Source organism: Taudactylus pleione, unplaced genomic scaffold, assembly GCF_031769625.1.
Source record: "Taudactylus pleione unplaced genomic scaffold, aTauple2 ptg001287l, whole genome shotgun sequence".
In the NCBI taxonomy this organism is placed as follows: Eukaryota; Metazoa; Chordata; class Amphibia; order Anura; family Myobatrachidae; genus Taudactylus; species Taudactylus pleione.
Genome location: NW_028285687.1, coordinates 400,786 through 416,224, shown reverse-complemented (window position 1 = coordinate 416,224; position 15,439 = coordinate 400,786). Strand labels below are relative to the sequence as shown.

At 54.9% G+C, this 15,439-nt stretch overlaps 1 protein-coding gene across 2 annotated transcripts in view; it reads right to left on the bottom strand.

Moving 5' to 3' along the window:
• Positions 1–15,439, bottom strand: part of SRCAP (Snf2 related CREBBP activator protein) — a 261,121-nt gene that overhangs the window by 193,792 nt on the left and 51,890 nt on the right. For both annotated transcript variants that reach the window (XM_088462894.1, XM_088462895.1), the window contains exon 3: positions 13,532–13,732. In XM_088462894.1, the coding sequence (XP_088319020.1) occupies positions 13,532–13,732 (201 nt within the window). The remainder of the gene's footprint in view (positions 1–13,531; positions 13,733–15,439) is intronic.

Below are 15,439 nucleotides of genomic sequence, written 5' to 3'. Positions count from 1 at the left end.
ACTCAGCACTAGGTGATATAACGGTGGGTACCGTGTGACAGAAGGAAAGCGTGACTCAGCACTAGGTGATGTAACGGTGCGTACCGTGTGACAGAAGGAAAGCGTGACTCAGCACTAGGTGATATAACGGTGGGTACAGTGTGACAGAAGGAAAGCGTGACTCAGCACTAGGTGATGTAACGGTGTGTACCGTGTGACAGAAGGAAAGCGTGACTCAGCACTAGGTGATATAACGGTGCGTACAGTGTGACAGAAGGGAAGCGCACTAGGTGATATATAACGGTGTACACTCCCCTGCTAGGACAGTGTACACAGCACTATAGCCCTCCCAGACACTGACTCTGGGCAGCGTCCCCTGTGTACCTCTCCCCTGCTAGGACAGCGTACACAGCGCTATAGCCCTCCCAGACACTGAATCTGGGCAGCGTCCCCTGTGTACCTCTCCCCTGCTAGGACAGCGTACACAGCACTATAGCCCTCCCATACACTGACTATGGGCAGCGTCCCCTGTGTACCTCTCCCCTGCTAGGACAGCGTACACAGCACTATAGCCCTCCCATACACTGACTATGGGCAGCGTCCCCTGTGTACCTCTCCCCTGCTAGGACAGCGTACACAGCACTATAGCCCTCCCAGACACTGACTCTGGGCAGCGTCCCCTGTGTACCTCTCCCCTGCTAGGACAGCGTACACAGCACTATAGCCCTCCCATACACTGACTCTGGGCAGCGTCCCCTGTGTACCTCTCCCCTGCTAGGACAGTGTACACAGCTCTATAGCCCTCCCATACACTGACTATGGGCAGCGTCCCCTGTGTACCTCTCCCCTGCTAGGACAGTGTACACAGCACTATAGCCCTCCCATACACTGACTATGGGCAGCGTCCCCTGTGTACCTCTCCCCTGCTAGGACAGCGTACACAGCACTATAGCCCTCCCAGACACTGACTCAGGGCAGCGTCCCCTGTGTACCTCTCCCCTGCTAGGACAGCGTACACAGCACTATAGCCCTCCCATACACTGACTCTGGGCAGCGTCCCCTGTGTACCTCTCCCCTGCTAGGACAGTGAACACAGCGCTATAGCCCTCACAGACACTGAATCTGGGCAGCGTCCCCTGTGTATCTCTCCCCTGCTAGGACAGCGTACACAGCGCTATAGCCCTCCCAGACACTGACTCTGGGCAGCGTCCCCTGTGTACCTCTCCCCTGCTAGGACAGTGTACACAGCACTATAGCCCTCCCATACACTGACTCTGGGCAGCGTCCCGTGTACCTCTCTCCCCTGCTAGGACAGTGTACACAGCACTATAGCCCTCACAGACACTGAATCTGGGCAGCGTCCCTTGTGTACCTCTCCCCTGCTAGGACAGCGTACACAGCACTATAGCCCTCCCATACACTGACTCTGGGCAGCGTCCCCTGTGTACCTCTCCCCTGCTAGGACAGTGTACACAGCTCTATAGCCCTCCCATACACTGACTCTGGGCAGCGTCCCCTGTGTACCTCTCCCCTGCTAGGACAGTGTACACAGCGCTATAGCCCTCCCAGACACTGACTCTGGGCAGCGTCCCCTGTGTACCTCTCCCCTGCTAGGACAGTGTACACAGCGCTATAGCCCTCCCAGACACTGACTCTGGGCAGCGTCCCCTGTGTACCTCTCCCCTGCTAGGACAGTGTACACAGCGCTATAGCCCTCCCAGACACTGACTCTGGGCAGCGCCCCCTGTGTACCTCTCCCCTGCTAGGACAGTGTACACAGCGCTATAGCCCTCCCAGACACTGACTCTGGGCAGCGTCCCCTGTGTACCTCTCCCCTGCTAGGATAGCGTACACAGCACTATAGCCCTCCCATACACTGACTCTGGGCAGCGTCCCCTGTGTACCTCTCCTCTGCTAGGACAGTGTACACAGCTCTATAGCCCTCCCATACACTGACTATGGGCAGCGTCCCCTGTGTACCTCTCCCCTGCTAGGACAGTGTACACAGCACTATAGCCCTCCCATACACTGACTATGGGCAGCGTCCCCTGTGTACCTCTCCCCTGCTAGGACAGCGTACACAGCACTATAGCCCTCCCAGACACTGACTCAGGGCAGCGTCCCCTGTGTACCTCTCCCCTGCTAGGACAGCGTACACAGCACTATAGCCCTCCCATACACTGACTCTGGGCAGCGTCCCCTGTGTACCTCTCCCCTGCTAGGACAGTGTACACAGCACTATAGCCCTCCCAGACACTGACTCTGGGCAGCGTCCCCCTGTGTATCTCTCCCCTGCTAGGACAGTGTACACAGCACTATAGCCCTCCCAGACACTGACACTGGGCAGCGTCCCCTGTGTACCTCTCCCCTGCTAGGACAGTGTACACAGCACTATAGCCCTCCCAGACACTGACTCTGGGCAGCGTCCCCTGTGTACCTCTCCCCTGCTAGGACAGTGTACACAGCTCTATAGCCCTCCCATACACTGACTATGGGCAGCGTCCCCTGTGTACCTCTCCCCTGCTAGGACAGTGTACACAGCACTATAGCCCTCCCATACACTGACTCTGGGCAGCGTCCCCTGTGTACCTCTCCCCTGCTAGGACAGTGTACACAGCGCTATAGCCCTCCCAGACACTGACTCTGGGCAGCGTCCCCTGTGTACCTCTCCCCTGCTAGGACAGTGTACACAGCGCTATAGCCCTCCCAGACACTGACTCTGGGCAGCGCCCCCTGTGTACCTCTCCCCTGCTAGGACAGTGTACACAGCTCTATAGCCCTCCCATACACTGACTCTGGGCAGCGTCCCCTGTGTACCTCTCCCCTGCTAGGACAGTGTACACAGCACTATAGCCCTCACAGACACTGAATCTGGGAGGGTGATTGTAGCGGAAGGTGCAGTGAGTAATACTTCTCTGCATGGTATGTGACTTTTGCTAGTGCTGCTGTCTGTGCTTATTTCTACTTACTGTCAGCCTATACCTATCCCTTTCCTTCTCCTACAAGCCCTACAGGTGCGTGGGGGAAGGGTGTTCTTTCTGTGTACCTCACTTATATAAATCTACGTAATTGTGAGGTTGGTCGCATACTGTTGTGTGCTGCTCAGTGCCATATCTATTGTGATATAAATATATATATATATCATGTCTGATGAGGAGGTGGAGCGTTCCGCGGCTCCTATGTTGTTCTCCTGCAGACGCTGCATTGCAGGAGTAAATAAGGAGGATTTATCACAGGATGGGCGCTGTGTGCAGTGCCAGCAGTTACCTGGTCCCTCTATCCCCCCAATGGCGCAGGACCCAGGTGCTGGCTTCCATCGCGGACCATCTGGCAGTCCCGCCCGCTGTCCTCCTTAGGGGGTTGACCCGACCAGCCATCCCTCATTCCCTGGATATACCGCAGTTATTGCAGTCTCCCCCTGGGTGTCAGACTGTTACTCCATATACGGGGTTGCCTATGTATATGCAGTAACGCAACAGTCTGTTATTCCCTTTCCCGGTTACCCTAAGGCGGCTCAACCACCGTGGGCGGATGTACTCTCCAGTCTAAGCGCCCTGCTATGTTATCCCAGGCTGCGCAATTATCGGACTCTGAGGCGTCCTCAGATGAGGACTCTGACTCAGTGTCCACCTCCCGGACCTGGGAGTCCAAGTCTTCCATCAATGTACCGGCATTGGTTCGGGCGGTGCGGGCCATTCTTAATATAGAGGATGACGCACCTGCTCCTAAAACAAAATATCCTAATGTCAAACAGGCAAAGGTGGCGTCAACTGTTTTCCCCATCTGACCAGCTGACGGATCATATGGCGGAGGCCTGGCAGTTGCCTAGTAAGAGGTTTCAACTGCAGAAATGTTTGGCGTCTAACTATCCGTTCCCTGCGAGTCATTGCAGGAAATGGGAAACCCCGCCTGCGGTAGATTCTCTTGTCACTCGCTTAATCGAAAGCGCTACCTTGCCTTTGCCATCCATCTCATCCCTGAAGGATCCCGAGGACAGGAAAGTGGAGGCTTGTTTAAAGTCGATCTATTCTCTCTCAGGGGCGGTGGCCCGTCCGTCCATGGCCATCTCTTGGGTGGCTAAAGCCATTGAGTGCTGGGACAATGCACTGGAAGATACCTTTCCAGACAATTCTCCGGAAATACAGAGAGCTTTAGTGGGACAGATGAGGGATGCCGCTTCCTATATTGGTGAAGAGTCTTTGGATGCCAGTCTGCTCACTTCTAAAGGTATCGGCGGCAGCAGTGTCTGCTCGCCGGTCTTTGTGGCTGCGTTCTTGGAGGGTAGATGCGGATTCCAAGATGGGCCTGAAGGCCTTACCCTTTAATGGGGAGTTATTATTTGGTCCAAACCTGGACAAAAATATGAGATATGGTAAGAACTTACCCTTGTTATCTCTATTTCTACGAAGTCCATAGGGTTCCACAGGATACCTTGGGGTATAGGTGTGACGTCAGTCGCTGGGCACCATAGAGTTAAGCTTTTCAGCCTCCCAGGATGCACTAGGGTCCCCCTCCTATACCCCGCCCCCGAGCCAAGGCACCTCAGTTAGTTATCAAGCCATAGGCCGGAGGAGGAGAAGGAAGAGAGAGAAAAAAGATCTGGACACATACAAGAATCACATTCTCACCAGAGGGAGACGGAAAACCGGTGACCAGAGCAAAGCCCATCTGCAGCACAGGTGCGACAGGGCGGGAGTCCTGTGGAACCCTATGGACTTCGTAGAAATAGAGATAACACGGGTAAGTTCTTACCATATCTCATATTTTCTACTTCAGGGTCCATAGGGTATCCACAGGATACCTTGGGGATGTCCCAAAGCAGTATCCTTTAAGGGTGGGGACGCTCCTGTGCAGAAAGGAGAATCCGCCGCCCGAAGGAAGCATCCTGAGAGGCGAAGGTGTCAAACCTGTAATACCTCACGAAGGTATGGACAGAGGACCACGTAGCAGCCTTGCAGATCTGAACTGCCGAGGCACCACGTCGAGCTGCCCACAAAGGACCCACAGACCTAGTGGAATGAGCTTTCAGATCTAGTCCCGCTTGCAGGAAGGCGAGAATCCGAGACAGACGAAACTCCCGCGGTGCATAACCTCTCGGTCGACACCACTGGAAGAACGTATGCCACACGCGATGGTATATCCTCGCGGAAGACGGTTTCCGAGCTCGTAACATGGTACGCACCACAGAGCTGGAAAACCCCCGGGACCTCAGCATGGCCGTCTCAACAGCCACGCCGTCAAAGACAGCCGAGTCAGGTCCGGGTGAAGGCAAGGACCCTGAGACAGAAGGTCCGGTCGTAGCGGCAACCGCAGAGGACTGTCCACGGACAGACCCCGAAGGTCTGAGAACCAGTGCCGTCTGGGCCACGCGGGAGCTAGCAACAGGAGCGTCCCTCCTTCCTGTTTGAATTTCCGGATTACCCGTGGAAGAAGGGAGACCGGAGGGAACAGGTATGCGAACCGGAACGTCCACCGGACGGACAGAGCATCCACCAGAGACGCCCCTTCGTCTCTTGTGTGAGACCCGTACACCGGCAACTTGTTGTTGTGCCGGGACGCCATGAGGTCGATTTCTGGAAGACCCCACCTGTCCACCAGTAGTTGAAAAACGTCCGGGTGCAGGGACCATTCCCCCGGATGAACGTCCTGGCGACTTAGAAAGTCCGCCTCCCAATTAAGCACTCCCGGGATGAAGACCGCTGATATGGCTGGAAAATTGCGCTCCGCCCAAACCAGGATCCGAGAGACCTCTACGAGAGCCGTCCGACTGCGAGTTCCTCCTTGCCTGTTTATGTAGGCCACGGTGGTAGCGTTGTCCGACTGGACCTGCACCGGGCGACCCTGGAGAAACCGCTGTGCCTGCTGGAGAGCATTGAAGACCGCACGGAGTTCCAAGATATTTATTGGAAGCTCCGCTTCTGTCGGCGTCCACCTGCCCTGGAACAAGTGTGGACCCGAAACTGCTCCCCAGCCCCGAAGACTGGCGTCCGTTGTCAACAGGACCCAATTTGGAACCCAGAACGGACGTCCCTTGTTGAGGTGGGTCGTCTGTAACCACCACGCAAGGGACAGGCGAACCTCCGGGGTGAGCACAATCGTCTGGGACTTCAGAGACTGAGTCAGCCCGTTCCACTTGGACAGGATCAGGTGCTGCAGAGGTCTGGAGTGAAACTGGGCGTATTCCACCATGTCGAACACCGACACCATGGAGCCCAGTAACCTCATCGCCGAGTGTAAGGACACCAGGCGGCTGTGCAGGCAACTGCGCACCCTTGACTGTAAAGCAGAGATCTTGTCCTCCGTCACGAAGATCCTTTGCTGTCCCGAGTCCAATAAGGCTCCAAGATGCAGAATCCTCTGAGACGGGATTAGAGTGGACTTCTGCCAGTTGATTAGCCAGCCGTGCCGTTGCAGCAGTGCAATGGTCAGGTCCAAGTGGCGTAACAGGAGCTCTGGAGATCCTGCCACCAATAACAGGTCGTCCAAATACGGCAACATGCAGACTCCCTGCAGCCGCAGAGAAGCCGCCATGACCGCCATCACCTTGGTGAAAACACGTGGTGCTGTTGCCAGGCCAAAAGGTAACGCCCAAAACTGGACGTGGTCGCTGCGGATTGCAAACCTGAGGAACTGTTGATGGCGCAAAAGAATAGGGACATGCAGGTAAGCGTCCTGTATGTCCAATGACACCAAATAGTCCCCAAATTCCAGCGCCAGAATGATGGACCGTAGGGTCTCCATCCGAAACTTCGGGACCCGCAAAGACTTGTTGAGTGCTTTGAGGTTGAGAATCGGACGATATGACCCATTGGGTTTCTGTACCAAAAATAGATTTGAATAGAAACCCTGGCCCCTCTGGGAGAATGGAACAGGCACTATAACTCCAGCCTGGAGCATAGTGTGCAATACCTTCCGCAGCTCCGTAGCCTTGTTCCGGTCTGATGGGAGACCCGTGGTGAAGAAGCGAGCCGGGGGTCTGTGCCGGAAGGAGAGGGCGTATCCGTGGGAAACCACCTCCAGAACCCAAGTGTCTGTCGTAGTGGTCGACCAACACTGGGCGAACTGTAGCAGGCGGCCTCCCACCCTGGGATCCCCCAAAGGGAGGCCCGGACCGTCAGGCCGCAGGCTTGTCAACTGGCTTGGGGGCCGGACGTCTGGTACTCCATGCCTGCTTCCGGGGCTTGACCGATTTCTTAGGGCCAGCCTGTCGAGGAAACGACTGTGGTTTGGGCCTGCCCTGGGCCCTAGATGACCGAAAGGACGATGGTCCAGAACCAGAAGGAGCAGCGGCCGACGGGAGACAAGCCGATTTGGCTGCCGCCAGCGTGGCCACAATCTTATCCAGATCCGGACCGAAGAGAACTTCTCCGGTAAACGGCAACGCTTCCAGACCTTTCTTGGAATCTGCGTCCGCCTTCCAGGATCGCAGCCACAAGGTGCGACGAGCAGCTACTGCTGCTGAAGAAATTCTAGACACCAGAGTACTAATGTCTAGAGCCGCCTCGTTGATGTAGGTGGCCGAATCACGGAGATTGCCAATCAACTCCGCCTGTTCGGCCGGACAGTCGGATTCAAAAGAAGCCTCTAATGAATCCGCCCAGCGCTCCATCGCTCTGGCAACCCAGCAAATGGCCATAGCCGGCCGTGGTGTTCCCCCTGCAAGGGAATAAGCGGACTTCAGGCAGATTTCTACCTTGCGGTCCGTAGCATCCTTAAGGGAGGACATGGATGGCATCGGCAATGTGGCACTACGGACAAGACGGGCCACGTGAGAATCCACCTGTGGAGGGGATTCCCACTTAGCAAAATAATTATCCGCGAACGGATAAGCCACCGCCAGGCGTCTCTGCGGCTGGTATCTTTTGCCAGGTTGTTTCCACGCCTCCTCTAAATGGTCCACCAACTGACCCGAAAGAGGAAAGACTGTGGCATCGCCCTTCACATCTTTGAAAAAGGCATACTTAGATTTAGCCGCTGGGGGAACTTCGTCCTCAATCACCAAGGCTGTGCGGACCGCCCGAATAAGTCCAGGAATATATACTTTGGACTTAGCATCAGCGTCCTTAGTATGGAGAGGTTCCTGATCGTAAGGATCCAGAATCTCCCCATCATCAGACGTCCCTTCGTCATCCTCATAAGGAGCGGACAGAGACGCCACCGGCCTTTTATGAGGCCGCATCACAGACTCCCCTTGCAACACATCCGACAAGTGCTGTACAGAACTCGTCAGGGAGTTAACCCACGCTGGCTCCTGAGAACCCGGGAGCGGGGAAATAGGGAGACTGTGGGGTACCACCAATTGTCGTGGGAACCCCTGCATGGGTGATGACACCACAGACTGCTGGGACAAACCCATCGGAGTAAACGCGGGCTGCGGAGCTAACTGGCCCACTAAAGCTGTTAACGCCTGAGCGAAACAAGCCCAGGGCGGCTCCTGTACCGGTGCTGTAACCGTAATAGGCCGCGCCATGGATAAACACTGCCGGCAAAGGCCCTCCGCGCTACCCTCCCCCTCCGCTAACGGTACTTTGCACGCGGTACACTGTAGCCGGAGGGGAAAATCACTTTCAGACATGATGGCACCACGTATGTGACCTCTCTCACCAATTAAGTATTAAATAGGCGAGAGACCACCCTGCAGCACCGCACCACAAGGGCTTTAGCAGAAAGAACAGGGACAGTAATAAAGCTGACAGTTTAGAGAAGAATAGTTACAGGCAGCAGCGCTAGCACAGTCACATACAATGCAGAGAAATAACAATTCCTGCACTAACAGCGCTGATCACTCAACTACACAGACACAGGGCCTGGTAGGACACAGCGCTGCATACACAGACCTGAGCCACAGCGGTGGAGAGGTATGCGGGGGGACCCAGACCACGATGCTTCCGTCCAGCGCTTCCAGCAGCGTTCACCATGCGTTCTGGAGAAGATGGCCGCCGAGGAGCAGAGAGGAGGCTGGCCTGGGGGAGGAGCGCTGCCACAGGACCAGTCGGCAGCATGCAGAGAGGGCTGTGTGCAGCGGGGGAGGCGCCGGCTGTGAGACAGGGAAGGCGCGCTCCCCTGGCATGCATTTAACCCCTGGGACGCCGCAGCGCTACCGCTCTGCTGCGGTCCGCTGTCCCAGGGGGTAGTGGAAAGCGCAGGTTGGTCGCCTGGCTCCACGCTGCAGCCAGTCCCCAGGGAGCCCCCTGCCTGGGGACTTAGGACCATGTGACCAGCGGGGACCCACCGCGGGACCCCGCTGCTTACCTTTGTCCCCCTTGGATCCGGCCATGGTCCGGAACATCTGGGGTCACCGCTAGCTGTGACCCAAGATGCTCACGAGCATCCCCGGATCGGTACCGGCGTTCTGGTACCGGCGGGGGTGTAGGGAAGACAGCATGGACGTCAGGACTGACTGTCCATGCTGTACATCCAGATGTGCAGCCACAGCTGCACTGAAGAAAGCTTCAGGGGCTCTTCTAGCCCCCCACTCCGACAGGTGCACCCGACGCCGGCCGGGCACCAAACTAAACTGAGGTGCCTTGGCTCGGGGGCGGGGTATAGGAGGGGGACCCTAGTGCATCCTGGGAGGCTGAAAAGCTTAACTCTATGGTGCCCAGCGACTGACGTCACACCTATACCCCAAGGTATCCTGTGGATACCCTATGGACCCTGAAGTAGAAATTGTGGATACTCAGGCTAAGTCGGCTTTCCTCCCCTCGGCTGCGGTCCCTTCTAAGGTGAGAACTTCTGCATTTCGGTCCTTTCGTACCCAGGGTAAGTAAAAAAGGACAGTCCTTCCCGCGAAAGTCGGCGACCAATGCCGCCCCTAAGCCTAAGAAGAAAGCATGGAGTGCATCGGTGCCCTTCTTCCAAGCCGGAGGATAAACCTTCTGCCTGATGGGACGGGTCTCCCTCTAGGAGACCCCAGAGTGGGAGGCCGACTTCTTCACTTTGCCCAGTGCTGGTACAATACCACCACAGATGCCTGGGTTCGAGAAGTGGTCTCCCAGGGGTACGCCCTGTCTTTTCGGCACAGACTGCCTCACCAGTTCTTCTGCACTAGTCTTTCTCAAGACAGGACTAAGGCCTTGCAGATTCAGGAAGCAAGAGAGTCCTTGCTGAAAGCAGGGGTCATTGTTCCCGTTACGCCTACACAAGGCGGGACGGGTTACTATTCTTCGATTTTTCTTGTGCGGAAACGCAATGGGTCTCATTGGCCTATCCTCAATTTGAAGTCGCTGAACAAGTTCCTCAGAGTGCCCAGGTTCAGGATGGAAACTTTGCGTTACATCATTCTGGCTATGGAACCGGGGGATTACAAGGTCTCCCTGGATATCCAGGACGCCAACCTTCATGTTCCTATAGCGCCATCACACCAGCGGTATCTGACAACTCCACTACCAATTCCAGGTTCTGCCCTTTGGCCTCTCCACGGCTTCAAGGGTGTCCAAAGTTATGACGGTCATGGCCGCCCATCTTCGGGGCCAGGGTATACGGCTTCTGCCGTATCTGGACGACCTCCTGTTGCTGGCGAGCTCTCCGGAGGTGCTTCTACAACATCTCCACCTGACGATCACTTGTCTGCAAGCGCACAGGTGGCTGATAAATTGGAAAAAGTCCTCCCTGTTCCTTCACAGCGGATGGTTCACCTGGGAGCCCTGCTGGATTCTCGTCAGCAAAGGATCTTTCTGACTCCAGAGAAAATTTCCTCCTTGCAACTGCGGGTGCGCAGTTGCCTGAAGAGTTGCCGAGTGTCTGTTCACTCGGCAATGAGAGTTCTGGGGTCCATGGTGTCGACGTTTGACATACATATACCCAGTTTCATTCCAGGCCCCTGCAGGGGCTGATTCTATCCAAATGGAACGGGTTGCCTCAGAGGATCAGGACTCAGATACTGGTGTTGTCCCCGGAGGTGCGCCTGTCTCTAGCTTGGTGGCTCCAGACATCACATCTTACCATGGGTCGCCCCTTTTGGATCTCGGACTGGGTTCAGCTCACGACTGTTGCCAGTCTTCGGGGTTGGGGGGCAGTGACGGGTCTGCTTTCACTTCAAGGCCGTTGGACGGCGGAAGAAGCGGTTCTTCCCATCAACATCCTGGAACTTTGGGCCGTGTACAGGGCCTTCCAGTTGTCCGGCACCGTTCTTCAAGGAAGGGCCGTGCAAGTTCAGTCCGACAACGCCACCACAGTGGCGTACAGCAACCATCAAGGAGGGACTCGCAGTCGAGCAGCAATGTCAGAAGTGTCACACATCCTGTCTTGGACAGAGTGCAACTTTCCGGCAATCTCGGCAGTCTTCATCCCGGGTGTCCTCAATTGGGAGGTGGACTTCCTCAGCCGTCATGACGTGCATTCCGGGGAATGGTCGCTTCATCCAGAGGTATTTCAAATACTCGTGGACAGGTGGGGACTGCTGGAGGTGGACCTCATGGCCTCCCGTCACAATCACAAACTGCGCATGTACGAGTCCAGGACAAGAGACGTCGGCTCAAGCCTGGTGGACGTGCTGTCAGTGAAATGGACATTTCAACTGGCGTACTTATTCCCTCCGATATCTCTGCTGCCTCGAGTCCTTCGGAAATTCAAACAGGACGAAGGCACGCTTCTGCTGGTGGCTCCGGCCTGGCCCAGACGTGCTTGGTACTCCGATCTTCGGAGCCGCTCCGTTGCCTCTGCCTCAACGTCGGGACATATTGTCGCAGGGGCCCTGCCTTTACCCGGATCTGGGTCATCTGTCTTTGACGGCGTGGCTCTTGAGACATCCATCTTAAAGTCCCGGTGATTTTCCAGCTCAGTCATCAGCACTATGCTGCAGGCGCGCAAGCACACAGAGTGTGGCACACTTATTTTCAGTGGTGCGAGTACAGAAACTACGATCCTCAGCCGTTTCGTGTTTCTAGGGTGTTGGCGTTCCTTCAGTCAGGTTTAGACCTAGGGCTTACGTCTCGCCTCTTTGAAGGTTCATGTGTCTGCACTATCTGTGTGGTTTCAGCGTAGAATAGCCACTCTGCCTGATGTTCGCACCTTTTTCCAGGGGGTTCTCCGGATTCAGCCTCCCTTTGTGCCCCCAGTGGCTCCTTGGGAATTGGCGGTGGTACTTCGGGCCCTACAGGGTCCTCCTTTTGAGCCTCTTGAGTCGGTAGAGCTCAAATGTATGACGGTTAAAACTGTTTTTCTCCTGGCAATTGCTTCGGCCAGGAGGGTGTCTGAATTGGGGACGCTTTCCTGTCGCCCTCCTTTTCTGGTTTTTCACCAAGACAGGGCGGTGCTTCGCACTCGGCCAGGTTTTCTGCCTAAAGTGGTCTCTAAGTGCCACATTAATCAGGAAATTGTTGTACCAGCCTTTGTCTCCTGACCTCTCGGTTGGTGAGGCTTCTTTGGGTGTGGTCCATGCTCTCCATGTCTAAGTGGACCAGACTAGTTCCATTCGGAAGTCTGATTCCTTGGTTTTCACAGGAGGGGTTGGTCTGTCAACAAACTTTAGCCCGTTGGCTTTGTTCTGTTATTAGGGAGGCTTATGCACAGGAGGGTTTACCTGTTCCTGCCTCTGTTAAGGCTCATTCTACTCGGTCTGTGGGTCCCTCGTGGGCTCCTAGACGTGGCGCCTCTGCTGTTCAGCTATGTAAGGCGGCCACCTGGTCTTCCATTCAGACGTTTTTGAGGTTCTATGCGTTTCACACCTTTACCTCTCAGGGCGCAGGATTCTCCTTTCTGCACAGGAGCGTCACCACCCTTAGTAGAACTGCTTTGGGACATCCCCAAGGTCAACCCTGTTGACACCCTATGGACCCAGAAGTAGAAAACAAGAGATATGGTAAGATCTTACCTTTGTTATCTCTGTTTCTACGAAGTCCATAGGGTCCACAGAGCGCCAGCCCTGACGCACCTGGTCACCGGTTTTCCGTCTCCCATTTCTGTGACTATGGTTACTTGTGTGTTCCAGTCTTCCTTCTCTCTGTTTAGTCTCCTCCTCTGCCCTTGGCTAGTTCCCAAATGAGGTGCCTGTGGCTCGGGGGCGGGGTATAGAGGAGGATGGACCCAGTGCATCCTGGGAGTGGCAAAAGCTTTAACTGCGTGGTGCCCGTGGATCTAGATCCAGCTATACCCCATGGTCAACCCTGTGGACCTCATAGAAACAGAGATAACAAAGGTAAGTTATTACCATATCTCCTGTTATATTAGGGCAGTACAATAGAATACTATGGGGACAACTCAATTGTTTCTCAACCTCATCTAAAATGACCAGGAGCTATTCAGTTCAGTTTTTGATGACCAGCCAGGAGGCCGCACTAATTGCAGATTTATGCTCACACCCTCAGAAATCCGCATAGTAGGGGTTTGAGGCTGGTCGCGAGTGCTGGAAACGCCTTACCTGCTGCGCACCACACATTTAGCACAAGAGAAGCCACTTAACCCGGCTAGTACAGTGAATTAGGGCGCGAGAATGCGGCTGCTGTGAACCAGGCATAGGTCGGGAGAGAACAGTTGCATTGCCTGCTATACGCTTTATGTAGTTATACTGAATGTGTGCATCACACAGACACGGTTACAGGAGATCACTCACATGCTTTGCCTGCTCTGCAATCTCTGTGTGGCTGTCCCATCTCTGCCCGGATGGCAAGTCCTGCTGGTTTCCATCTAGTCCTTCATCTGAGGGGGAGTTAGGACCTAAGTCTCCAATCTCACCCAATAGGTCAAATGGCGAGAGCTCACCACTGGAGCCTGGAGACATAGGCGGGTTGAAGGCCGTCAGTGAGTCCGATGTCTGTGGGAGAGAAAAAACAAATTGTAGACAATTCATGAAATATTCAGGAATTATTCAACTTACTGCAGTGTCGTATAGGAAGATGGGGGACATAGGAAGATGGGGGACACAGGTAGATGGGGGACACAGGTAGATGGGGGACACAGGTAGATGGGGGACACAGGTAGATGGGGGACACAGGTAGATGGGGGACACAGGTAGATGGGGGACACAGGTAGATGGGGGACACAGGTAGATGGGGGACACAGGTAGATGGGGGACACAGGTAGATGGGGGACACAGGTAGATGGGGGACACAGGTAGATGGGGGACACAGGTAGATGGGGGACACAGGTAGATGGGGGACACAGGTAGATGGAGGAAGACAGAGGAAGATGGAAGACAAGAGATATGGTAAGAACTTACCTTTGTTATCTCCGTTTCTACGAAGCCCATAGGGTCCACAGGGTTGACCTTGGGGTATAGGCTGGGAACCAAATCCGGGCACCACGCAGTTAAAGCTTTAGCTCCCAGGATGCACTGGGTCCACTCTCCCTATAACCCCACCCCCAAGCCAGAGGCACCTCAGTTTGTAAGTAGCCAAAGGCCGGAGGAAGAGAGAAAGAGAGAGAGAAAACTGTAACACTCTATAACCATACTCACAGAAATGGGAGACGGAAAACCGGTGACCAGCCACACAGCCCATATGAAGCCAGGTGCGTCAGGGCGGGTGCCCTGTGGACCCTATGGACTTCGTAGAAACAGATAACAAAGGTAAGTTCTTACCATATCTCTTGTTTTCTACTTCAGGGTCCATAGGGGGTCCACAGGGTTGATCTTGGGGATGTCCCAAAGCAGTTCAACCAAGGGTGGGGACGCTCCTGTGCTGAGAGGAGAATCCATCGCCAAAAAGGAAGCCTCCTGAGAGGCAAAGGAAACCAATGCCTAGAACCTTAAAAAGGTGTGGACAGAAAACCACGTGGCCACCTAGTAAGGCAAAACAGCCGAGGCGCCACAGCGAGCCGCCCACGAGGGTTACATGGCCCGAAAAAAAACAAGCATCAACAACAGAAAGGCCTACCCATGGGTAGGCCCCTGAGGAAGACATACGAGGCCATCCAGCCAACATTTGGTTATAGGCCGGCCATCCTTTCCTGTGAAACCCAGAAATCTCAGAGAACCAATAAGGAGTCCGATATGCGTAAGGAACTTGAACGGATCACATAAATCCAAAGAGGCCGGACCACAGTCAATGAGGCCACACCAGCCGAGAGGACTGGGGACTGAATGGCTGTACCATAAGTTCCAGAATAATATGGAACCTAAAAACCACTAAGAAGAAACACAGGGCGAGAGCAACTCACACCCTGACATGATTCCCTCCAGAAGAGGGAGCCACATGAGAACGCTCCCAATGCAGACACTCTCCTGGTTGATACAAACACCCGGAGAGAAAGAGAGAGAGCCAAAGCAATAGACCATGTAATGGCTATCACAACCAGCGGTTCCATTGACTGTCCCCGGAGGGAACGAAGAACCACTACTAACTCCCAAGGAGACCCTAGGGAGGACAAATGGATGCATAATCCAGAAAACACACCAAAGGATGAACTGGATACCAGAGCGGAGCAATTCCATATCTTAACCATACTGACAGTGTAGAGATCCGCACCGTCAGGAAGGCCAGGCCGAAACTCAAGCCAGCCGGAAGGAATGCCAGAATATCTG